The 25,957-nt window shown below is 31.6% G+C and overlaps 1 protein-coding gene and 1 non-coding gene across 3 annotated transcripts in view; both read left to right on the top strand.

Annotated features, from left to right (window-relative positions):
- Positions 1-2,190: 2,190 nt before the first annotated feature.
- Positions 2,191-25,957, top strand: part of LOC143047108 (DIS3-like exonuclease 1) — a 37,667-nt gene continuing 13,900 nt past the window's right edge. The window contains exons 1-16 of one of the 2 annotated variants that reach the window (XM_076220066.1): positions 2,191-2,246; positions 3,540-3,737; positions 4,278-4,411; positions 5,529-5,680; positions 6,653-6,734; positions 7,431-7,575; positions 8,400-8,529; positions 9,362-9,519; positions 10,724-10,851; positions 11,263-11,520; positions 11,802-11,950; positions 12,536-12,727; positions 14,082-14,184; positions 14,732-14,826; positions 23,830-23,986; positions 25,678-25,773. In XM_076220066.1, the coding sequence (XP_076076181.1) occupies positions 3,575-3,737; positions 4,278-4,411; positions 5,529-5,680; positions 6,653-6,734; positions 7,431-7,575; positions 8,400-8,529; positions 9,362-9,519; positions 10,724-10,851; positions 11,263-11,520; positions 11,802-11,950; positions 12,536-12,727; positions 14,082-14,184; positions 14,732-14,826; positions 23,830-23,986; positions 25,678-25,773 (2,142 nt within the window). In that variant the 5' untranslated portion in view covers positions 2,191-2,246; positions 3,540-3,574. Of the gene's footprint in view, positions 2,247-2,358; positions 2,377-3,539; positions 3,738-4,277; positions 4,412-5,528; positions 5,681-6,652; positions 6,735-7,430; positions 7,576-8,399; positions 8,530-9,361; positions 9,520-10,723; positions 10,852-11,262; positions 11,521-11,801; positions 11,951-12,535; positions 12,728-14,081; positions 14,185-14,731; positions 14,827-23,829; positions 23,987-25,677; positions 25,774-25,957 lie in introns of those variants that run through there. The other variant, XM_076220072.1, reaches the window with a different exon arrangement.
- On the top strand, positions 22,149-22,283 carry LOC143061564 (U8 small nucleolar RNA). Its single transcript, XR_012974471.1, has one exon. It is a non-coding gene; the product is annotated as a U8 small nucleolar RNA (small nucleolar RNA).

The raw sequence follows: 25,957 nt of genomic DNA on the forward strand, positions 1-25,957 counted from the left end.
TATCTATACTGTTATGAAAGCACAGTAAGCATAACATAATGATCTATACTGTTATGAAAGCACAGTAAGCATAACATAATGATCTATACTGTTATGAAAGCACAACAAGCATAACATAATGATCTATACTGTTATAAAAGCACAGCAAGCATAACATTAAGATCTATACTGTTATGAAAGCACAGCAAGCATGACATAATGATCTATACTGTTATGAAAGCACAGCAAATCATAAACAAATAAAAGCATGCAAAAACAAACATAAAATGGAAATGAATTTGTATAGGTTCTATAATAAATAAATAGAATGTAGACCCCACGTTCACGCCCTCTTCAGATTTTCTATAATCATATATGTTTTCAAAGAAATAAGCAAGATAAATTGCATTTTATCCCTATTGTTCTATTTTTAGCAATGTCAGCCATCTTGATTATCTGACGGCGACATCGGACACATCGATAATATGATGATTGTGGCCAAGTTTGGTTTAACTTGGACTTGCAAGTTCGATTTTTTGTAAAAGTGACGGAGGACGACGGACGAAGACGACAGGCGACGGACGCCAAGTAATGAGAATTTAAGCTCACAGGTGAGCTAATAATGTTGTGCTACTTTGCATTTTATCCGATAGCCCTGAACAAGGGGCTAAACATGCAAAGTTCATTAACACTTTTAGATATAAAAAAAACTTTTAAATATGAGAACTGTCTATAATTCGGTAACGACATGATTGAACAAACTTTACTAAAATTGTCCGTTCATAATTTTGAAATTATTAAGAAACTAATTAAGGTTTCAAATCCCTCAGGCAAAGTTTGCTTTAGATGAATTGGCTATTTATTTTAGGTATTTTTACATATAGCTCTTCAACGGTTTCGTTACTTGTACATCTTCGGATTTCAAATTTTGACTTTGAGCGTTCCGGATGAAGGTAAATCCAGAAAAGCGCTTCGGACGCAAGAAATTATTAAGCGTGTTGTTTCTATTTATTTTTTTTTCATTATCACACCTACATAAGGGAATGGTCATTATTTATCTCCAGGGGGAGGGGGCGGCAAAATGTAAATTTGAAAGGATAAAATATGATTTACCCTTTTCAAAATGTGTTAAAAAGTTAAACACTCCTCTCTTTACTACATATGCACCATCTCGTCAAACTCAAAACTAATTGGAGTTTAAGTTGTTACTAGTATTTAATTATGATTTTGTCATTTACAGTTTTAAAGAGTAAAAACTTTGAACTTTGTTTGATATCTGAGCATTACTTTTAATTGTATTCATATAGAATGTCAGATGTCTTATTTAAAATTAGAGATGCTGAAATGAAGCTATTCCTGGTCTTTCAATAATTTCTTGTATAAATTAAAAGTGATTCATTTCAACATTGTTGCTTTTCACTCTGGTAGAAGATGGAGGGTCTTCGACAATGAACAAATCATTCATATATTTATTTATATTGGAAATCTGCATGAGGTATATTTGAGAAACGGAATAAGAGTAAGAAGAAAATGCTTTGAAAAAGTCTATATAGAATATTTTGTGTACACCTAAAACAACAGTTTGTAAAATATATGAGTTCATCTTGAAACATAAAAATTTGGTCCCATTCAAAAAAGCAGTCTATGTTTAATGTGGTGAAACCAGGATTATGAAACCAATTTTGTAGTCTCTATTCCTAGTTTCTCAGTCCTATATCATCTCAGAAAAATATAAGAAAAGTGACTAATTTTGCATATTCATTAGTCACTTGACAATATATAACTAGTTCGGCAAAGAGTAAAGTAAAGTAAAATTGAGAATGGAAATGGGGAATGTGCCAAAGAGACAACAACCCAACCATAGAGCAGACAACAGCAGAAGGTCACCAACACTGAGGTCTTCAGTAAAGTAAAGTGACTAGTTTTACTGATAGTGACAGTTTGACATTTGTGAAAGAGTTGAACTAGGAGACAAGTTAGCTCTTGTTCATTAAAAACCCCCTACTTGAGCAACCTGAAAAAGAATTACCCCCTTTATTAGATCTAATTTTCTCATTACCCCCTACTTTTTTGCCGACCCACTGGAGATAAATAATGACGGGTCCCTAATATCAATTTCATAATTAAATACCACTTTGGTTTCTTCGAATAGAGTCCTCCCGCAAAGGAGTAAACATCCGCGCAACAAATCTTGTATTTACAAAACAAAACTGTCGTTTCTGTCCCCTATGCACGAAATGTACCCAAAAGTTTGGTTTTTTTTTTAAGTGAGTATAGTCATATTGCATATGCATTGTATTATTAACCAGAAGGATGAGGTTAAACGACTAAAGTGAACTATTTGATTTTTTAGTTTCAGGTTCTAGACAAAAGCACAGGCAATTGTTTCATGTGATGGTAAAGACCCTCTTTACCTGTAAATTTTACTTTTGGCTCTTTCAATTCTATGAAAACAAACAAGTGCCAGTACTTAAAAGAAACCTTGTCTGAAATCATATGCTTTACAAATTGATATGCCTATATTATACTATCATCTAACTTGCTACGGTTAAACTGAAGAGAAGGAGATGTGAGATGATTGCCTCTGAGACAACTATCCACCAGAGTCCAAATGAACTGTACATGTGTGCTGCCATACAACCTCCATTTTTATCAAAAGCTCTAAGCATATCATAAGACATGTACATGTAAGATGAGGAAACCAAATGCCCAATTATTGACAAGACAACAATAAAGAAAAACAGATACTTCAGGGCTGCCAAGTCTCATACAGTTAGCGTGAGACTCACACATTTTCATACATATTTGACAGCATTTTCCTTTGATCTATTGTTTTTAGGCAAAACCTTATGGGACTGACTTGATATCTAAATGTTTCAAGGCTGATCACTACCTTTTTTGATACACAAAATATAGTGCATTAAAGATAACATTCTATACATACATTGGACTATAAATCATAAACATTTCCAGAAATTTATCCATGAAATATATGCTCAGATATTCAAGGCACAAAATGATGTTTCACTTGTCAAGAAAATTACATAACTTTTGTAAGGTGAAGGAATCTAATATCTGTTCTAAAAATATAAATTACATGTATGTCATTGTTCACATCATCTTTAAAAATTGGAGTTATCTTCCTTTGTCTAGAATAGCTGTTTTAAATCAACAACAACCAATGCAATATTTAATTTTACTTCCCACTGATAAATTGAAGCAATCTTTACGGTTCAGTGCTTTGAAGCACTTTGATTTCTCAAGTTTTCATGCTTTTTTCACATTTATTGAGCAGTGTGAGAAAAATATTTCTCCTCACTAGTGAAATATCTGTTCTCTGCAATTGATTGGTCATAACTTAATTGTTACATCAAATTTTCTTGGTTTCTTCGATTTTGAATTATCTTTTTGTCATGTCATGAAATAATTCAATGTTCAAACGTATTTTGAAATAAAAGATAATCTCAGCTAACAATGATTATCCTGAGCAAATGAATTTCAGGTCAACAAGATAGTTCTAAATGATAAAAGGTTTTTCATATTTTATTTTTGTTCTTCAGGAAAAAGTTAATTTGATAATGTAGACAGCCTAAAAATGGTCATTGAAAATAGAGCAGAGTCTCTAGATAAAGACAATCGTTATTTGAGGTTGAAGAACAGCCAGGGGAAGAGTGTCAGTATTGTAAGAGAAGTCTATAGGAGAGAAAATATACCATGTCAGAGTAGTTTATGTCTTGGAGATTGCAATGTGGGAATAGGTGAGATTTTAAATAAATGGTAAAAAAATCAAATGTCAAAGGTATTGATGAGGGAGATGAAATCTTACATATATGTAAATCTTTTCAGACGAACTGTGATTATAAAACTAAAATGAGATCCTGGTTCTTTATGTTGCTTCTTTATCATGTTTATTGCCTGATAAGATTTATTAGTACCATTATTGTGTCCTACAGCTAGAATGAAGGTTTTTTTTTTGTCTCTACTTTTCATTATTTTAATTGAACTGCATAATCTTGGATAAAGTTTTGCATGGTAAATACTGAAAATTGATTGATACTTTTGCTGTTTCATATTGTATTGTCTTAAGCATATATATAGTTGCTTTACATGTCATGTTACACTTTAAAAATCTCTGTAGATATTATTTTATTGGGAAATGGCAATGCAGCCTGGTATGGTCTTCAAACAGATTTAAGTACCACAAACTTAAAAGAATTTGATACTTGATTAAAACCTATAATCATATTTAGTTTAATATTAATCATGCTAATGTAAACATAACTGGGAACTCTTTGCAGATGACTCTGATTTGCTACCTTCCAACGTGACACACTATATAATCCCAGATTGTCAAGTTGCCAGAGAATACCTTGAAGTTTTTGAAGCACCAGAAATTCATGGAATAATCTTTACACAGACAGCTGAACACTGTGTAAGTTTAGAAAATATTTTTTGAAAAGAATTGAACTTTGACAATTCTATAACATTTGTTTGAAATAAAAGGTAATCAATGTTTAAGCTCTTTGTTTAAAAATGCTGTTTTTCTCATAACTTATTTTATACTGTAACTATGTTATTTGTGCAGTTTTATTGTTTGACTATACAAGCATCATTGATATACTTTCATTGATCATATAAACCCTTGTTTGTGAAATTGCATTTGTTTCAATACACATTTATGACATATTCAAGGAATTCAGATTTACAGATTTTGTACCTTTTTTGTCCAAAAATATTCTTCTGATCAATCTTATACTTTGTATAAAATGAACTACCAATACCTTTATCTGTCTTGAATTTTGATTGTTTTGTTTGATTGTTGTTTCATTAACCTTTACCCAAAATCTCCTTAAAATCACCTACCTTGTCTTGCGTATTACTTTCATTATTACACATCAAGATAACAATGCTAGTATTTCAAGACATTTACATTTTTATGGCCCTACAACGAAGTTGTCGGTGCCATACAGTTTTACCCTTGTTCGTAATTCCGTAATTCTGAAATTTGATAAATTGTTGAAAGTCACAGTTATAAAGACTTTATTTGTAAACGTGTCGCTTTGACACATCTAGTTATGATCTAAATTTTCATCAGAAACCACTGCATCACCAGTTTTTTCAACAGTAAAAAAATAGCTATAAAACATACAAATTAAAAAAAAAATCAGAGAAATAGTGTAATGAGGTCACACTGCAAAGTCCTGTTCTTCATATCTTGATATAATTAAAATGGAAAGGTTTACAGCTATAGATAATTAACATATCCTTTTTAAATGAAACTGTGAATGGATATCATGATATTAACAATTGAAGGTGAAAAAAATGCCTTTTTACAGCTTTTTGCTTATTTCTATGCATTTTTGCAAGACTTCTTTAAAAAATGCATACAAAGTTTTACAAAAATCAGAAAGGCCATCAATTTAGACGTACAATATCTAAGGGGATTACAAATATCTTACATTGTCTTAAGGTGTTTCCCTGCCTGATTTGTTTATTTTTAATATTGAAACAACAGTGAATTGCAATTAAATGAACAATTTTAATTACAGATACAGTATGAGGGAAGCAAGAATCACCACAATAGATTTAAAAGATTGGTTAAGGATAAGACAAAAGGTGCTGTTATATTTCATAATGAATTCCAGAAGTATGCATACTGTGAACGTGAATCTGGAGAATCAAACTCAGCTTGGCAGTCCAGGTATTAACAAATAGTGGTTTTATTGGGTAAAGATTGCATAAAATGCATTCAAAACCCTATGTTACCAATGGTTACTGACTTGATATCTAAATCTTCCAAGGCTTACCGCTAACTTTTTGATACACAAAATATAGTGCATTGTTCATAACATTCTACGTATATATACATCATATCCATGAACATTTCCAGAAATTTATCAATGTAATATTTGCTCAGATATTCAAGTCACAAAATGATGTTACACCTGTCAAGAAAAATACATAACTTTTGCTAGGTGCAGGAGTCTAATATCTGTTTTAAAAATATAAATGATGTGTGTGTTAAAGACATCTTTTAAAATTGGAGTTATCTCCTGTTTCCCAGAATAGTAGTTGAATCAACTACAACCAATGCTTTATTGACAATGCAATATTTAATTTTACTTCCATCTGATAAATTAAGGCAATCTATACCTTTCAGTGCTTACAAGCACTTTAATTATATCCCCTTCATTACAATCACCTATTCTGCTAGTTCATCCATTAGACCAACAAATATTTTGTCACACTACTCTCAGAAAAAACAGAATGACTTCATATTTTTCTTGCAGATTGAAAGTGATTGTTGTAATGTGTGAGGATATCTCAAATTTGTCTGATACCTGCCCTTCTTCCTGTTGGCTGATACTTTCAATTATAATGATTGAAATATGCTAAGCAAGACATCCCATGTAATGCATTTATGTTTGTTAAGTTTAATTTAAGTTAATTTATCTGGTAGAGAATCAATAAAAACCAAAGATAGGGATGAAACCATGAGAACAGCAAGGAAGTTTGTTAACATCGCTTCAGATCCTTCAGTGAAATTTGAAGCTGTTTATTAATAAAGTTATTTGCTAAGTAATGTTTTTAATACATGCATTAAAAAAGCTTTCTTTTACCTATCTATGTATTTCTCATTATACTTAAATATATATATATATATATATTGCAGAAGTACATTCAAGGCTGCAGAATGGTTCTTCAATCATTTAGCTGGTCAATTGCCAGTAGTTATGGTTACAAATAATGATAAGGTAAATAGAACAAACAATGAAAGAGTTACTTGCGAAAATAAGTAGACTATTCACAAGAAGATTCCTCTGTTAATTTCATCTGTCACACTAATAGTAGAGATATGGATATGAATAAAAGAGACAGAAACTCTTTTCACAAAAAAATCATACGATAAAAATTGATTGTAAATTGAAATGTTCACAACTTACGAGTATTTTAATTGAAAGATTTTTTGAGCTGCAGAAGCCTAGCCATACTATTAACCATAAGATTAAGCATAACTATTTTTATAATATCTGTTAAAATTCTATATCTTATATTAAATAGTGGTCTCTGGAAAACTTAAGTGTTTACAAGCATGACATTAGTAATTCTGATAGCTTAAATTTCTGTCCTTTTGGTACATTGGTTTGGCACATGACCAATGGTCGTAACAGATACAGGATATATATTCAAACCAAGTCCATAGTGTAATTCAGTCCAATGAATTTAATATGTTTTGGGGTTACCCATGAGACTTCCTCAAAATGAAAAACCAATGGTAATGAAAAAAGAAGTCTTCAGAAGAAGAGACTGGTAATATCTAACAGCCCAAAAAGAAAGGACTTGTTCATAGAAAAAAAAATACACAACTTGTTGAACCTTGAACATACATTTTTACCCAGATTAAATATTTTTATATCTGCCTATTGTCATGATTGCATTTCTCCTTTCAGATAATAGCTGAATATGGAAGTAAGATAATCAATGTACATGTGATGAAACTAGGAGAATATTTAAAAACATTCTGGAAGCAGGCCAACACTTCTTTAATGGATTTATTTGAATCATTGACTGCATCTGTCCAGAGTAAAACCAAAAGTAAGCAAAAAGTTAGTCAATAAATTATGAACTTAGGTCAATTACATATGTACCTTCTAAATGGCTTATATATATAAAAAAAAATGTTAATCTTTCATATAAAAATTTACTATTACTTTTGGTAACATGTTGGACCATTGTCTTTGGAATCTCCAGAAGATAGTGGGGTTAAAAAATGTGTGATAATCTGTACCTAAGCTGGAGATTTTATTTTTACTATTTTGGCAATTAAGATAACATTGAGAAAATATTCTTTCCCGATAAAGATGATTTTCTTGAATGAAGAATTGTTTTACATTGGAAACTTTGAAAATATATAAAAAAACTTTTGACTGGTTTTGCAATTAAAATTATGAAACCTCTTTCAAATGCATAAAGTTTGATCAAGACATTTTTTCATCATGCTTACGTATATTGACTTTTTTTTATTATTTGGGTGTGTTTTTTCATTAAGAGGAATTACAGACTATGTTTTTGTTGCCTTCTAGTTGACATAACCTAATATAAGTCTTGCCATTTAATTGCCAGTTGAAAATAGGTCAATTTACTGATCATGAATTTTTATATTGCCTACTATCTGTAAAGTTTCAAGGATCAAGGCTGAACTCTGGAGGAGTAGCTAACCAGTACCCCAAAAAGTATGGAAGCAAGATAATCAAGAGTCACATGGTTGTGTCTGAATGTATCATTATATATTCTGTTATGCTTTTCATGTTCATGAAGTCTCTTTGATCCAAATTAAAGATTTACCTTATCTAAGCACAGAATGTTTGTAATAAAAAATGTTTTGATTAATTCATATCATAATTTGTTATTTTACACAGAAAAGGGATATAGTGGATACCTTCCCACAGATGTACTTGAAGCAGGACTTAAAACTGGAAGATATATTCAAGGTCATATGAATGTCAACAAAAGTAATGCCTCAGAAGAGGCCTTTGTTAGAAGGAAAAGGTATTCTTATTTTGAATTTATTTGAAATAGATATCATTGAGCCTATTATACAGTTTTGGAATGTAAACCAGCTTATAGTATTGTGGTGTTAAGACGGCAGCTTGACAGGGAAAAGTGGATACCTATCTTGTGTATTAAACTCATCCACCAGTTATAATCCAGATCCCATAAACTTTACAGAAAGATTGCGCATGATGAAGTATTGCACCTGATCTTATGGATTGGTTTGGGATTTTTTTCCCATTTTTACAGAGTTGGAAATTTAGATACTTTTCTGATATACATTTGTATTACTATAGTCGTAGTACAGATGGTAACTTTTCTTGTAAGCTATTCTTCTTTCAAATCTAAATCTTTTCTTTTAATCTTGGTGGAGATAGTGCAAACATATTATGAAATTGTTTCATGAAATTTTTCCAATTTTTCCTGACTTGGGGAATTAAAAAAGTTGACACTTTAGTCACCCTTTATATCAAGACAAATCGATGTTTAATGAAAAATATATCCTGTGAACCCATACAAAAAAATCGTTAACAAAAAGTTCATAACAATTACAACTATTCTTTTAAACAAATGTGTGTAGACAGGTTTTCTAAAAAAGGCAATTCAGAAAGAAGAAAAAAATGTATTTTTTGCATTCTGTACACTTTGCTTCACAAATTGTTAAATGAATTTTTTTTTCTCTACATTAATCACTTTTTTTCAAAAGTCAAATACAGATCAATAAATTTTAAATATTGCAATACATTTGTATATTACCTCCCTATTATGTATGATTTGCCTTAAATTCATAAATGTGGATTGAGTGATTATTTTTATACTTTCACTTCAGAGAAGAATCAAAAGAGGATTCAGGATCTGACATTTTAATCCATGGTATGTCCAGCAGAAACAGAGCTGTACATGGGGATGTTGTTGTTGTGGAATTGTTACCAAGGTCAGAATGGAAAGGAAGGTCAAATGTCATCAAAGAGACCACAGAATCAACAAGTAATTTAAAAACTGAGATTACATCACTTTTAAATTAACCAAACTTTTTTCAATGCTATTAAATGGTAAAGAAAGGAGTAAGTCCACAAAGCGTTCAAATTGGCCAAATATTTTGAATTTTTCATAATCATGTCATTATCCCACACATTTCACATAGAAATAGTTATGACATAAGGCCAAAAGAAATAATACATGTGTTTCGGCTAACATGCTGAAAAAAAATTGTAGGTAGGTAGGCAATATCATTTTACTTTACAACATTTTTTAGATGGTTACTACTAGGGAATCAGCCTGACTTTAACAGTGCTTGTTCAATGAAGTTTTCCTAGTCCAGCTTTCTCCACCAAAATATACTGATTACCACAAAAGCCTTCAATTGTGCTGAAATTGGTGTTAATCACCAATTCTAATATGACGTGCTTCTTTCGCTTTGTGAACAAACCCATGCTCTAAATCCAATGAAATTTGTTTGCACATGCGTATATTGACTTCTTCAGAATAATGAATTTTATCAAATTATCATGCACTTAATATATTTCCTTAACTTTAAAACACTTTCAAACTCTTAAATGGTGCACATGATGTTACTAATTCATTTATTATGACTGTAATGTGTTGCATTCCGAAATTGACATATTTGACCTAGATACTTCAACCGTTCATGCTGGCTGTTCAAACTCCTCCCTCTGAAAAATCACAGTGCCAGCCGTTTGCTTGTTTACAAACAAAAAAGGGAGGTTCATGGAAGAGCCTATACCAACGCTCTGCACTTATACACATCAGATAGAAATTACCTTAATTGTCCTATTTAGAATCAAAATAATTGATGCAACTTAAAGTATAGCTTGCATGATGCAAGCTATACTTTATTGTAGTTTTAACATGGGTAGGCATTATATTCGTGATTATTTTAGCACTCACTATCGCTCGGGCAAAAATAATCACGAATATAATGCCTACCCATGTTAAAACTACAATAAAGTATAGCTTGCATTAATTATTTCTTAATCAATCAATCAATCCATTGATAACATATAAACAACATCTGTATAAAATCTCCCTCATGCAGAATTTAGTGAGTGAAATGAAAAATTATCTTAACAATTGACAAATAATATCTTTACTTTGTATTTATCAATTTCATATCTGATCTTAGTAAGATTAGAGTATGAAAAATCTGTATTTTATAATTGGTTGTTTTTAGGTGAATCTAAGTCATCAAAAGATGAGGAAGAATCAGAAGACAATGGTGATATCATGCCCACTGGTTATGTTGTGGGTATAACACAGAGGAATTGGAGAGAATATGTGGCTGCTTTTGCTCAAGATGAGGTATATTTCAACATCAACTATAAAAAAAAAGGAAAAAACAGTTTTATCCCCCACCATCTTGCAGTAAATTCTTGATTTTGTGGTTTAAATGATTACTGTATTGAAGCCTATATGATATCTTTATTTTGTTGAACTCAAATAATCTCCCTGGAGAGAACCACCAAACATTAGTTGAAAAACTGACAATCCCAGTCAAATAAGATTGAAGTTGAACACACCTGCCACTTGCCATATTCAAACTTACAACCTCAGTTTTGAAAGGCTATTGATACAGTACCGGTAGTTACATTACTTAAACCACTTGGCCACCATGGCCCCCAATGAATAATTATGAATCCACAGTAATTTGATACAATAGGAAATTTTAAAGAGATAATGTCAGATGAATTGATTGTTTTATTCTCCTTACAGAAAACAGGCCAGAAAGGAGGGAAAGTGCTTGTTATCCCATGGGATTATAGAATCCCTAAGATAAGAATCAGCACAAGACAGGTTGAAAAACTAAAGGATGACAGAATCATTGTAAGAATTGACTCATGGGATATAGACTCACAATATCCAAATGGACATTTCATAAGAAGTCTTGGTAAAATTGGGGAACTGGAAACAGAGATATCTGCCATTCTGATAGAGAATAATATTAGTGTCCCACCATTCTCAGATGCTCAGGTAAAGTATAATTACATAAAACTTAGTTGTCACGTTTAAAGGGAGAGAGTATTCTGAGTTACCTCTTTGTGTCTGTCTGTTGTCATTTTGTCACTTTTATTACTCCAAAATTTCCTGATTATTATTTACCTTTAATTAAAAAACATTTTCATAAATTAACGTAAACTGTAAAAGTGACAAAAGTTATAAATCGCTTCTTCTCATTTGTTTCTGTTCTAATTTTTTCGAACATCTTAAAAAAATAGTTTTTTAAACAAATGAAATTTAATTTTTCAAAACAGATGAAAGAATTACCTGTAGACACACCTGACAACCCTTGGAAGATAGAAGATGTAGAACTAAAGAAGAGAAGAGATCTCCGTGATAGTCATTTGATTTTCAGTATAGATCCCAAAGGCTGTGAAGATGTGGACGATACATTGTCAGTTCGGTAAATGGCAAATGTTTTACCTAAATAATTAAGGAGATCTCTGTATTGTGTATTAAGCTAATCCTGCATATCTCTAGCTGAAGACAAGGATAGAAAAACAAGTTCATGTAGGCCAAACTTAAAATCCAAACTGTTATCTCCATTCTTATTCAAAATAAGTTAACTATTCAATTTATTCATTATTTTAGTGATGATATGTTAGGAAAGGCATCAAGTTGTTACATACAAGCTTTAACTTTTAATTGATTTAGGAGATATTTTTGACAAATATTATTAATTTTTTAAAATGATAAAGGCTAGTAATTCAGGATATGAAAAACTTTTCAAAATAAAAAGGATTTTCAACAGCTACTTTAGCTTTATTTGACAAAACTTTACAGAATTTGGAGACCTCAAAGCTTTTCAACTTCATACTTTAATTGAACTTTTCCATTTATTTGTTTTTGAAAGTCACTGATGAGACTTTTAAAGATTAAACATGTGTCTTGCATACAAAATTTTAAGCCTGTTATCTATGATCAGTTTATTTTACAATAAAAATATTCTAACATATGATGTTTAAAGAAATTCCTTCACTGTTTTCAGTCATTTAGAAAATGGGAATATTGAGTTAGGTGTACACATTGCTGATGTTACACACTTTGTAAAGCCAGGATCTCTGACTGATCAGGAGGCTAAGAAAAGATCAACAACTGTTTACCTAGCAGATAGAAGATATGATATGTTACCTGGGATACTTAGTGCTAACCTGTGCTCACTAATTAGTGGGGTAGACAGGTAAGTTACCTGATCTGGTATCGGTGGTATATATAGTCATTGTGTTTCATAGTTTACCTATTGCATCACTTTGTTCTCATGGATTCATATATTTTCGTTGGTACAATGTACCAATTTTCATAGATTGAGGAAATATTGGATCTTCTTGGATATTTAATGTCAAGGTTTTGTCAAAGTCTGCATACAATCCAATAGCAAATGCATACTTCGTTGAACATTTAAATTAGTCTTTCACCTGCATCAACAAAATCCATGAAAATTGGTATCACACAAATAATAATGAATCCACAGTAATGAAATAGGAAGGCGCCTTTTATTCCAAATATTTAATTCAATATTGCAATATGATGTTATTGTTTCTCATCAGCTCATCCCCTAAAACAGTTGTAGCAAACTACCTGAGGATGTATACAAAGGAATGTTATCCTTGTATGATGTGATAAAGGGGGGATAATTGAAATTTATTACTTCAATATTGCACTATAAAGTGGTAATATGTTTTGTAAGGTCATCTCCTCCTTATGTGGTGGACAGATATTGATGAAACTTTAAAAGGTTGTAGTACACTATCTGAGGATGTGTTCATAGGAATAGTATCCCTATACTACATGGTAAAGGGGAGATAATCAAAATTTATTACTTCAGTGTAATGGTCTCTTTTAAGCTCATCTCCTCCTAAACTGACTGGACAAATATTGATGAAATTGTAGAAAGTTGAAGTACTATCTGAGGATGTATACTAAGGAATATTATCCTTGTATAATGTGGTAAAGGGGCGATAATAAAAATTTATAACTTCAATATTGCAATAAGTGGTAATAGTCTCTTGTAAGCTCATCTAAACTGCTGGAAAGATATGGATAAAACTTTATAAGGTGTAGAAAACTGCCTGGGGATGGGTATAAATGAATGTTATCATTGTACTGCATGGTCAAGGTGGCTCTTTCCTTTTCTTTAGAAAACTGTAAAATTTTTGTGAGTTCACTTACAACTCTAGGTTCATTATGTTTGTTAAATTGTCAAGAGATCAGTAGATATCCATTTTTCTTACTAACATTCAAATAGATTCTCTGTAAAGTATATCAATATTAGTGTCATAAGTAATCATGTAGTTGTTCAAACTGCAAACTATAGATATTTCAACATAGCCATTCAAGTCTCAGACAGATTTTAGGGGATTTCTAAGAGATAAACAACATATGAAATGTTGGAATTATGGCATAGTTTACATTTCATTTTCTTGATAACTTACAAGATGAATGACAGTAACGTGATTTAATTTGATGTAAAATATAGAGTACCATACCATCACTTTTATGAATATCCATTTAGAAGTTCACTTTCTTTGTTTCAGATATGCTGTAAGTGTTATCTGGGAGTTAGATTCAAAGTATGAAGTTGTGGATGTATGGTATGGAAAAACAATCATAAGATCACAATATAAACTGTTTTATGAGGTAAGTGTGAATAAAAAAGCTGTCTTTGTGATTGTGCAATAAATTGATGTTATAAGTAGAGTAACTAAAAGCATTGAAAAAGTGATTTGAACTAAATTTAATATCAGGGTCACCGATTTGTTTGATTTTTGTTTTTTATAATCCCTATGCAAGTAAACAGTAATTAATCTTCAATGTTATGAAGCTCCAACTGCATATCAGAAGAGGAAGAGGAAGAAAATATCAGGGTGTATGTACATATAAAAAAGAAGATGTGGTATGATTTCCAATGAGACAACTCTCCAAAAGAGACCAAATTACACAGAAATTAACAGCTATAGGTCACTGTACAGCTTTCAACAATGAGAAAAGCCCATATATTAAAAGCATAGTAATCTTTTGATACAACAGCATTTTTTTAAAGCGTTTTATTTTTAAACTGTTGTAGAAAATCAGTATGTGCCTTCATTTGTAGTAAATGTAGTAACAAACAAGTAGAAAATTGTTAACACATGTTATATACTTTTAGTACAGGCATAATATCTTTAGTATCTTTTTTTTTATTTAGCTTGCTCAGTTAGTCCATGATGGAGCGTCCCAAGCTGAGATTGTAGACAATGTACCAGAACTTCAGGATTTATCAGGGGAACAGTTAGTAACAAAGTATGTATATTGTATAGACAGATTTATGATGTAAGATGTAGACTTTTAGGTGTCAGACAACCTATTCAAAACTGCTACATATCGCGACAAAATTTTCACTTTTCACAGCTTTCTAAATATTTGACTTTTAGTATAACTTCATAGAAACTAAGTATATTCTGAATTGTACATTTTACACTTTTTTGTATGCCAATTTTCAACCAATGTTTAAAGTTTGCAGCGAATCACCACCCTTCAGAAGTCAAGTGCTCTTAAAATAATCCCTGGTGTTCTGGAAATTTTAGATAAGCATACTATGGAGAGCATTGATCCTCAATTTTTAATTCAAAATCAATGACATGTTAATTTTAGCTCAAAATGGTCTATATATATTTCTCTTTCACCAAAATTTCATTTTTTCAAATTTGTTTGATAGTTTAAGTAAACAATGACATCAAAAGCACTATTTGTTGTCTAGGAAGGGCTACTTTTACATATGTTTGAAACTGAAGTGGGTGAATTGGTGGTCTGTCACCTTTATAGCAAAGCATGGTGTTCAAAATTTTAGATAGAGATTTACCATAACTGTTGGAATCAGAATTTGACTAAAAATCATACAGCCAAACTATGTGATCTGGTGGAATCCTAAATGATATAACCATGTTCAATATCTGCCTCTGAATAGGATTATTGGCAATAAGGTTATGACATTTTACCTGAATAGGTGTTGGTTCTTATTAATCCAATATAGTTGCTTAAATTATTTTTATTTGGACTCTGGTGGATATGTATCTCATTTGCATTCATGCCACATCTCGCTTATACATGTATTACAGAGGATTTGAGCAGATTGTTGTTAATGTCAGTACTTCTATTGAACCTATGATCTTAGTAGACAGGATCTATAGTTTCCTTTGGTCATAGGTATCATTTGGAATAGCCTATGCATATACTTAATAAACCTTTTAGTAGTACAAGATATTTCAATAACAGTTTCTTTTCAAACTAACATCAAGCCTATTGTATGTAAATTACTATTAAATATGCTCCCAAATAAAAATAAAATCTAAAACTTTCACCCTACCGAGAAAACATCATTGATTTTTGAACGATGTGGGGAATGAAATTTAATGTAAAAAAAAGCTATATAATGAGCTTTAAACAAAAATCAACACACTTCTACCAGCAAGACAACCACTTATTAGAGAAAGTAAAAACAAATCCTTACCTAGGTCCTTATTTATCTGATGACCTAAAATGGACCAGTCACATAGGAAAAACAACAAGCAAGGCAAGCTGTACACTAGGCTTCCTGAGAAGAAACTTATGCCAGTGGCCCCAAGAGTGCAAAAAGCTAGCCTACTTAGCCATGGTAAGATCCTTACTAGAATATGGTGCTGTCATCTTGGACCCATTCACCTTCATGGAAATGGAAAAGCATACAGAAAAGAGGTGCAGGTTTCATCCTGCATTATTACAAATCCAAAGAAACTGGGTGCATCACAAATATGCTTTTGAAGCTGAAACTACCACCCCTCCAAGAACAAAGGAAACATCAGAGGCTGACTATGTTCTACAAAGTGGTTTAGGGATTGGTGCCAGCTATTGATCCAAATAACCACATTCATACAAGAAATCAGAAACAAATGCCAAGTAAAGGCAAAAATCTTTAGTAACTATCAATACACAATGATTGTAGAAAGACAAGAAAACAGAAACAGCAGATCATTCAAATTGATTGACTGCAAAACAGACATCAGAAAGAACTCTTTTTTCCCAGAAACGATAGTGCAGTGGAACCATCTGGAAGAGAATATAGCATGTCAAAAGACTATTGAGGGTTTCACGACTGCCCATCAAATGGTTGGCCTAACAGACCATCTCTCATTCTAGTGTGCATATATCCATGATCGGACCCTGCACTGTTTAACATACAGATACAGATTATTGTTCTGATCTGTGTGTCTGTTCATTTGTCTGTTAATCTCTCTGTACGTCTGTTCTGTATCAGGTTAAAGTTTTTGGTTAATTCAGTTTGGAAGCATATATTTTTAATTGCTGAAAACTTTAATGGTTAATTAAAGTATAATATGTACTGTTTGTGGATAAAGATTGCATGAAATTCAACCAAATCCCTATAGTACTGACTTTATATCTTAAAGTCATATGAAACAAGTGACTAGTGAAAATAAAGATTTTTCTTCAGAAAAAAGTATATGTACATAAGTTTAGTAATGAAACAATCCATTTTGTTATAAAAAACATTTGCATCATTTTTTTTTAATTTGAGGTTTCATATGACTTTAATCTTCCAAGGTTTACCTCTACCTTTCATACTTCAAGCAAAATAGTGTAGTGAAATGATCATCCTTTATACATGTATCTTATCCAATTAAAGGAGTTTTATTGGTATTTTGATTACCAAACTTATCAAGAAGAATTTTTTATAAAAATTTTACATTTGTAATGCATGCTGTATGAATCTGTGTTAAAAATAGTTTCAGCTACAAGGAGTAATACCATTGATTTTTCCCTTGTAGTTTGCATTGTCTTTTTTAAAAAAAGTGCAGAATTTATCTTCATTTTAAATAGTTACTTGGCACAAGTAAATTTTTATCCTGTCCAGTTAGCAAGCTTTAGTAACCATGTTGCCTTAAATTTCCAAATGTTTATAGAACTACAAAATAAAAAAACAATGGTTCGTTTACATGTTTTAAGCCGCAAAATATATGTTCATGATCAGAAAAAATTTCTGCAGGGAAATGCTGGGTTAATTTCCTACAACCATGTCAAAATAAAGGAATATTTTTTTTCAACCCCTTTTCTTATGAAATTGGATGTGATGTACTATGACTTGGTGGTATTGCACCTACAAATGTACAATCATAAACAAAGAAAGACAACTCCAACAGTTATATATAATTTGCCTACTTAGGTCATTGTAGGTCCGAGACCACAATTATTTCGTAGTGCATTTCTTTTAGAACATAAATGAAAATAAAAAAAATCCCACCTGTGTTTCTCAAAGAAACTTTTACAGCGTGTTGTACTACTTTTGGGACAAATTATATCAAAATTATAGAAAACTTCATCGTCTCTAACTCAAAATAAGGACAATTTTATGTTTAGGGTCTTGAAATCTTTTGAAAGCTTCCGAAGTGCTAATTTTAAACCGTTTTCAGCTGGACCAAATCACTACCTTCCTTTAAAATTCTGGACCCAATTTTTTTTACAGTGTAATTTCACCCCCATACTTGCAATTTGAGGCATTAAACATGGAGAAATAAATTTGGAAGGGGTATAAAAATTAATGGCAAGTAACCCACTGTCAACACTAGGGACTATATTTGTGAACAACGAAAATCAAGGGACAACAATGGTGGTCTCGGACCTAATAGGGTAGAAAGAGTTGACAAATCTTAAAAAAAAACTTGGTATGACCAACGCTTAATGAATTATAACACCGCTTACAAAGTTTCATGACAATAGGATGTATATTATAGACATTAAGTTAAGTTCTATACTCATCTTTGCGTGTAAAATTTTGACATTAAAATTGAAAAATTTCAACTATCAACATTTGGGGCTTTAAAAATTAAAATATTGCAAAAAAATACTTTTTAAATGCCTTAATATATAACTTATCATGTACTAAAAGCAATAGAGTACTCATTTGATTTATCAGACTTGGCATTGAGGTTTTTCAATGAAGGGGAGCCTTACATGAAGATGTAATATTTTCCAGCAATTTTAAATTTGTGAAGCTTTTTGGTTATAAATAATCCTTACATATGTATTGAAAGTACTTTAAATGGAAAGAAAAGTTACAAATAACATATCATATTAGTTTAAAAGGGTCTTAGGCCAAGTAACACTTGAAAAAATTTAGGGTCAATTTAGGCCGTGCTACATATTTACATTAAAAAATGCATATTGAGGCTATAAGAAATAAAATTTGTGTTTTTTTTATCATTTCTATACTCATGTCACATGATACAACAAATCTGAGCACAAAAAGACTCTTACAATTAAATTTTCTTACAAACAGTATGGTCTGATACAAAGATTTTTGCCTTTTTAGGGAAAAACTTGCATGCAATTTATTCTCAACAGGCTTATATTTAAACCACTTGCTATCCTACAGAAGAAAAGAAAGATATCATGTGAAATGGAACAGGTACAATAGACATTGTAAAGTGCATTTGATACAAATTTAGTGAGGTCTTTATTATGGATATCAAATTTTATGTACCAAGCTCCCCACTATTGACTTCATCCAAACAAGACGTTAGACAAGGGTCATTTATACAACACATTTTGCACATTTTGTCTGAGATAATCTTCTTTTCTGTAGATTCAGAGTTCATAAATAAGTAAAAAAAGTAGATAAAGGCATAGAAACACAAATATTGACACATGAAAACCTGTCAGATAGAAAGTCAGGATGCCATTTATGCATCAATATTGAAAAAGTTATAAAATGCCTTTTTTGACCATAAAATGCCAAAATTGGTCATTTTTGCAGAAATTCTATAAAATAAAAGTTTAAATCCTTTAGTTTCATGCTATTTGACAAATTGACACCATCAAATCATTTAGGGAAGTTGCCAAAGTTCAGATTCTATATTTACAGATTTCACCTCTTAGGTCCAAGACCACAATTATTTCGTAGTGCATTTCTTTTAGAACATAAATGAAAATAAAAAATATCCCACCTGCGCTTTCTCAAAGAAACTTTTACAGTGTGTTGTACTACTTTTGGGACAAATTATATCAAAATTATAGAAAACTTCATCGTCTCTAACTCAAAATATGGACAATTTTATGTTTAGGGCGTCTTGAAATCTTTTGACAGCTTCCGAAGTGCTAATTTTAAACCGTTTTCAGCTGGACCAAATCACTATTTTCCTTTAAAATTCTGGACCCAAATTTTTTTTACAGTGTAATTTCACTCCCCTACTTGCGATTTGAGGCATTAAACATGGAGAAATAAATTTGGAAGGGGTATAAAAATTAATTGCAAGTAACCCACTGTCAACACTAGGGACTATATTTGTGAACAACAAAAATCAAGGGACGACAATGGTGGTCTTAGACCTACTTATATACAATTAAATTCACAAAATTGCTAAATAAAGTCAATCTTTATCCTTCAGTGCTTATGAACACTTAGATTATTATTATTTTTGCATGACTCAGGTAATTTTATTTTACCCACTTTGTTCTTATTTGTATTTAAATCAGAGTCATTTACGTCATTAAAGAAAAGTACCAAAATGAGAAGGATCAAGATCTCAAAGTTTTTTTATTTGGCGAATTTGGTGTCAATGACTGATCTTTCAATTGTTTTTTCTAGTCTCTACCAAGTAGTGGAGGCAAGACTAAGTCTTCTGTTTTCTGGAGTGGCAACAATTTGTTAGTGATCAGGTCAGTTTAAAATAGGAATTCCATGATGATTGCTATGCACTTGTGTTAGTTTTGGTACATCTTAGTTATGTTCATGGAGATAATTTGGCCCTGCCCCTCAGTAATTGTCTAATGACTTAAGACTTTTGCATACCGTAGTTTAAATGTTTTGGTTTATGAAGGACCACTACTGGTAAGTCAATGATATGCATTTTTTAATTTGGTCAGTTTTAGATGATTCACTTATGGTAAGTCAATGATATTTGGTATGAAGTTGTGTAAGCTTTTGCTTATCTCATTTCAAAGGAGATAATATGGCCCTCTCTGGTCAGTTAAGGATCATTGACTTGGAAACTTTGGCATAGTTTGCATGTTTAAAGTTTGTGGTTATGTCAGATTCAAAATGTTTACGGGGGAACTTCTTATGATAAGCCTAGGATATTTGGTGTGCAGTTGTATCAGCATTAGCATATCTAATATGCATGTATAGAACACTAACAGTAAAACTGTTAAAGTCAAATACATTTCGTATGGAGTTGTATCATGTATAATTTAGCATTTGCACATCTTATTCCATGGAGATAATTAGGTCTGCACCTTCAGTCATTGCACATTGACTGAATGTTTAAATATTAGCATTTTACTATTTAAATAAAATACAGGACAGGCATGTATCTATGAAGGCAGTTTATTGTTTAATTTAGTTACAACTTAGTATACCAAAAAAGATTTAGACTTAACCCTTGACATCTTGCATAGTATATACAGTTTTTGTTAAAGAATGAATGTTGGTCACTTGTAGATGTCTTTTAGTTATTTGTTTCTCTTAGTTTAAACATATTTATTTACAGTGGATTGGGAAACAAGTTTTGCAACTTATATTAATCCCTTTTCACTTTGCCGGTGCGAGTGCTGCCTTGTAGCGGCATTAGCCTGCTCTTTTTCAAAATCTACAAGGGTGTCTTTAATGTGCAAGAGATATGGCTCTCTCTTAACACAGGTCAGCTATTTATCGTCCCCTTCCGACGGACTATCAACATTTACTCAAGACCATACTCACAAATGATGGTGTCAAGGGAGCGGGAACAGAACCAGGAACCTTTGTGTTAGTAGTCCAATGCACTAACCCTGTCATATTTGCTCTAAATGCTTTAGTTTCAAAGATATAAACCGTAACTAAGAGATAAATATTTTTTTGTGTGACCCTATAAATAGGCTTTCTTATATATATTATATGTCTATGGTATAAGTTTATTACTCTAAACTCTTTAAATATTCAAGGCATGTACATGTTGTAATAACTTGAAAATATGACGCACAACCCTATGTTTTGACCTGTGTAAAGATAAAAAAAAAAGTACAGTTTTAGACATAAAAAAATTTCCTATGAGAAATTGCATTGTCTAAAATAATTTACATAATTGCAACCATAATCTGATAATATTTATTCTAACAATTGTACAACAATGATTAAAAAAAAATTTAAATCTCACCCTTAACTATAAATAAATCTCAGAATACAGACAAATATATACAGTGTAACAAATCTATGGCCTAGCTTGACTGGATATATTAAGTTAAATGCATTTGCCTAATCAAGTTCCAATAAACATGCAGGTTTCCCATTTCCATTCTGTATTTTAGGGTCCAATGGTCTCCAATGTAGAACTTAAAAGTCGTTTTCATTACAGACTTGGATTATTTCCCTTGTATTGGCTTCTTTCAAACTATCATCTTTATTTCATTTCTTTTTCACGGTATTGTAATATTTTATTTAACAAACTATACTTTGTAGCAAATTGTATTTAGAAAATAATAGAGATTAACAATTGACAATTACAATTGTGTTTTATTTACAATTCTCAAATCCATATAGGACCTATGTACAGAGAAAATCTTTAGAAATACGTATACTAAATTTGACTTGAATGTGATTGTCATCAGGTAGAGTTAATTCTTACCTGCGGGGCTTCGGCCCTTCAGACACATGATGATATTGGGCGATGAGTTACCTGTGACTTACAACCCACAGACCCACTGGGACTTGCAACGCTCAGTGGGCCTAGTCTGATCATCTACCTGGTGACCTGTCTAAATTCTAATAAACACTAAAGAAGCATTGAAAGTTTTCCGCCTGCACTAATCATCAAGTTTAACTTAGTAGTATTTGTGGAAGCCTGGAAATGTTTTTACACTTTTCTATTAAAATATTCACAAACACTGTCTGTCATTTAGTTTTCATGTAACATTCATAAAAACAACAAAAAATATTGAAGGAATATTTTTTAAGACGTCACAAATGGATAAATCTGTCTTCTATACTATTAAACGAGAAGACCTCATTTTTGGTGTCGCTTCTCTTCTTTCCAGAATAAATTAATCAACACGCCTCTGTGTCCTATAGGTAGAGTGCATAGTCGCATTTGTCATCCATTCATATGATTATTCAGATTGAGTTATTTTAGGAGAAAAACGAGAAAAAAGGCATCCGGATATTGTCCCGTCATTGTATGAAATTTTAAGTCAGATTAGACTTCCGGTTTGCGTTTTTCTGTATACTTTGAACATACATATACTACGAATAAAGTGTATTTTCAGAATTTCATCTGCTATCATTTTCAAGTTTACTATCCACGGCGGTCACAGAGTTTATTAAATAGAGAGGGTCTGTATACTATATCAATGATCACCATGGATCGATTAGTAAACTTAGAATTGAAAGTAAATACGCTTTATTTATATGGTAATGAGTGTTCATAATATACAGATAAGCGCTAAAATTATTCATGTGAACTTTTGATACTTTTTCTGAAATTCTCCAGTCATTAAATCTTTTACAAAATTCATTGATTACATAAAAAAAAAAGAAGATGTGGTATGATTGCCATGTTAAGACAACTCTCCACAAGAGACCAAAATGACACAGATATTAACAACTATAGGTCATCGTACGGCCTTCAACAAAGAGCAAAGCCCATACCGCATACTCAGCTTCAAAAGGCCCGAAATAACAATGTAAAACAATGCAAACGAGAAAACTAGCGGCCTTATTTATGTACAAAAAATGAACGAAAAACAAATATGTAACACATAAACAAACGACAACCACTGAATTACAGCCTCCTTACTTAAATAAATGTTCATAACATACTAAATGTATGTTCATATTGAAATTGATAGAAAACCAAAAATTGGGAACTTTGGAAATAAAGGTGGGGGGTAAAAAAACATTTTCCTGTCCCCAATAACCTATGACTTATGATACTTTTGCTGAAATTCTCCAGTCATTCTGTATTTTACAAATTTTTTCCAACAACACTTTACATACTTTAAACTACGGTCTGAATGCCCGCGATTTCGCGGGTGTGTTCTAGTACTATTAATTGTATGATCTTGAACCTGCACAAAAATTCTATGTTGATTCTCTAGTAAAGTCATTTGGTACTGAAAGCAACATTGAACATCTTTGATTACATGAAAAAATGAAGTGCCTATTAAAATGCCTGTCTGTCTGTCTGTCTGTCTGTCTGTCTGTCTGTCTGTCTGTCTGTCTGTCTGCTTGTCTGTCTGTCTGTCTGTCTGTCTGTCTGTTTAATTATTATGTCATTGTTGTTTTAGGATAGATGAGTTGGTATTAGCTGTTAATCAACTGATGACCATAGCAAGACAACTGAAGAGAAAGAGGGTCAGAGGAGGGGCATTAGAACTAGAAAGTGTTGAAGTTCAAGTTCAGTTGTCTGAGACAAAAAGTGTGGAGGATCTTACCCCAAAAGATGTAAGTCATGTATAATTGAAAAAAATCTTTAGAAGTGTATCAATGATATGTGTTATGAACAGGAAATCAGTTATCAGTTGGTATTTGAATGCCATTTATACAGCACATTCCAATATTCCAATAAAACTTTGACTTCATTAAAGATGATGTCTAGCAACACAATACAACAATGATTGTGATGTCAAAAGATAAGTTTGAAAGAAAGACAAAAAGGATATGATATGATCTATATTTTCATAAAAAAAACCTTTTAATTATTTAATTGTACATTGCTTTATAATATAAAATAAAATGGCTAATGTTTCTAACTGGGACTGTCAGTATTACTGGTAGATTTAAATGTTCTTTTCCCCATACCTGTCAGCTGACCCGTATTCTGCGGGTGTGACCCGAGATTTTCACAATTCTGAGGGATCCCCCGGAACACCCGCCGGGTCATTGAAATAACCCGGGAATTCCGAAAATGACCCGATTTCACCCGTATTTCTTAGCCTTGAGATTGATTTCATAAGTAATGTTCCTTTGAAATACCGGCAAATTCGTAATTCTTCCATGAACAGGAAGTTCATCTAGCTATGTAAACTGTCAAATTAAGTGACCCATTAAGTGCATGGCTTCACTTGACAGCTTTGGTGTCAAACACACTGTTAATTAACACCAATTACCTTAGCTTTAGGTCGTAAATAACTTGCACCATTGGTTTACAAACTGAACTAGAGTTACTTCCCCTTATTTGTCACCATTCAAAATTATTCCTTATTTTTACGTTTTATGGGTGAAAAAGATTAAATCATAAAAATATAAAATTCAAATACATATATTAAATTCTAGTGTTTGATGATTGTAGTATTTTATCTCAAAAAGTAACGCATAAAGACTGGGTTACACAAATCTATAAAAATCTTTAAAAGTGCAATGAAATAATATTTAATAAGATTTAAAATGACTTAACAAAGTGAACATGCATTGATGTTTTGGTATCTTTGATATACATTATAAGAAAATGTACCATAAATACTGAAATTCAGCTCAAAAAAGTTTGTACGCGTTATGACCTGAGATTTGATTCTTCAATGCAGGTCATGACCTGCATTTTCATCGTCACAGGTTGACAGGTATGAATTTCCCTATCTGATTAAATGAGCCCGTTAGGAAACACAGCTTAATGAACCATTTACTGACATTAGATATAACAATATTAAGTTAATGGCAGAAAAAATATAAATTTTAAAATGAGTCTTTTTAAAAAAACTGTGGAAGAAAAGGGGTTTCTTTTTCAGCCTTTCAATTATATTGTGCCAAATAAAAAAAGAGGCAAATACAATTTGTGTACTGATTATATTAATTCAAAAGGGGCAAAGCTCAGGAACCGAATGTAATTATATTCAGGGGCGGATCCAGCCATTTTAAAAAGGGGGGTTCCCAACATAGGATAAAGGAGGCTCCAACTATATGTCCTTATTCAAATGCAATGGTTGGCCCAAAAAAAGAGGGGGTTCCAACCCCCTGAACCCTCCCCCTGGATACGTCACTGATATTTTTGATATGGCACTGCATGTCTTTCTAGAACTAAGTAAGACATCTTATTTCAAAATAGCCAGTGAAAGATTATAAAAGTGATATCTCTATAGCGCTAAAAATATCATTACTCTAACCTAAGAATCATGTAAATTTATATTTTTGTTCTACAGCATATGGAGATACATGATACTATAGCTGAATGTATGATATTTGCCAACCATTGGGTAGCTAAGAAGATAGCAGAATCATTTTCTCAGTGTGCATTGGTAGGTGGAGAAATTAAATATTTTTTATTCAAAGAAATTAAAAAAAAATAAAAATAGTTTGTTACTTGTTAAGATGTACCACAATTTATTTAAGTAAACATAATCAACAGGCAAAAAGAAGTAAGCAATACTCTATTGCTTATTTTAGAAATTAAAATTCACTAATATTTCACAAATTGAAAGT

Source organism: Mytilus galloprovincialis, chromosome 1 (assembly GCF_965363235.1).
Source record: "Mytilus galloprovincialis chromosome 1, xbMytGall1.hap1.1, whole genome shotgun sequence".
Taxonomy (NCBI): Eukaryota; Metazoa; Mollusca; class Bivalvia; order Mytilida; family Mytilidae; genus Mytilus; species Mytilus galloprovincialis.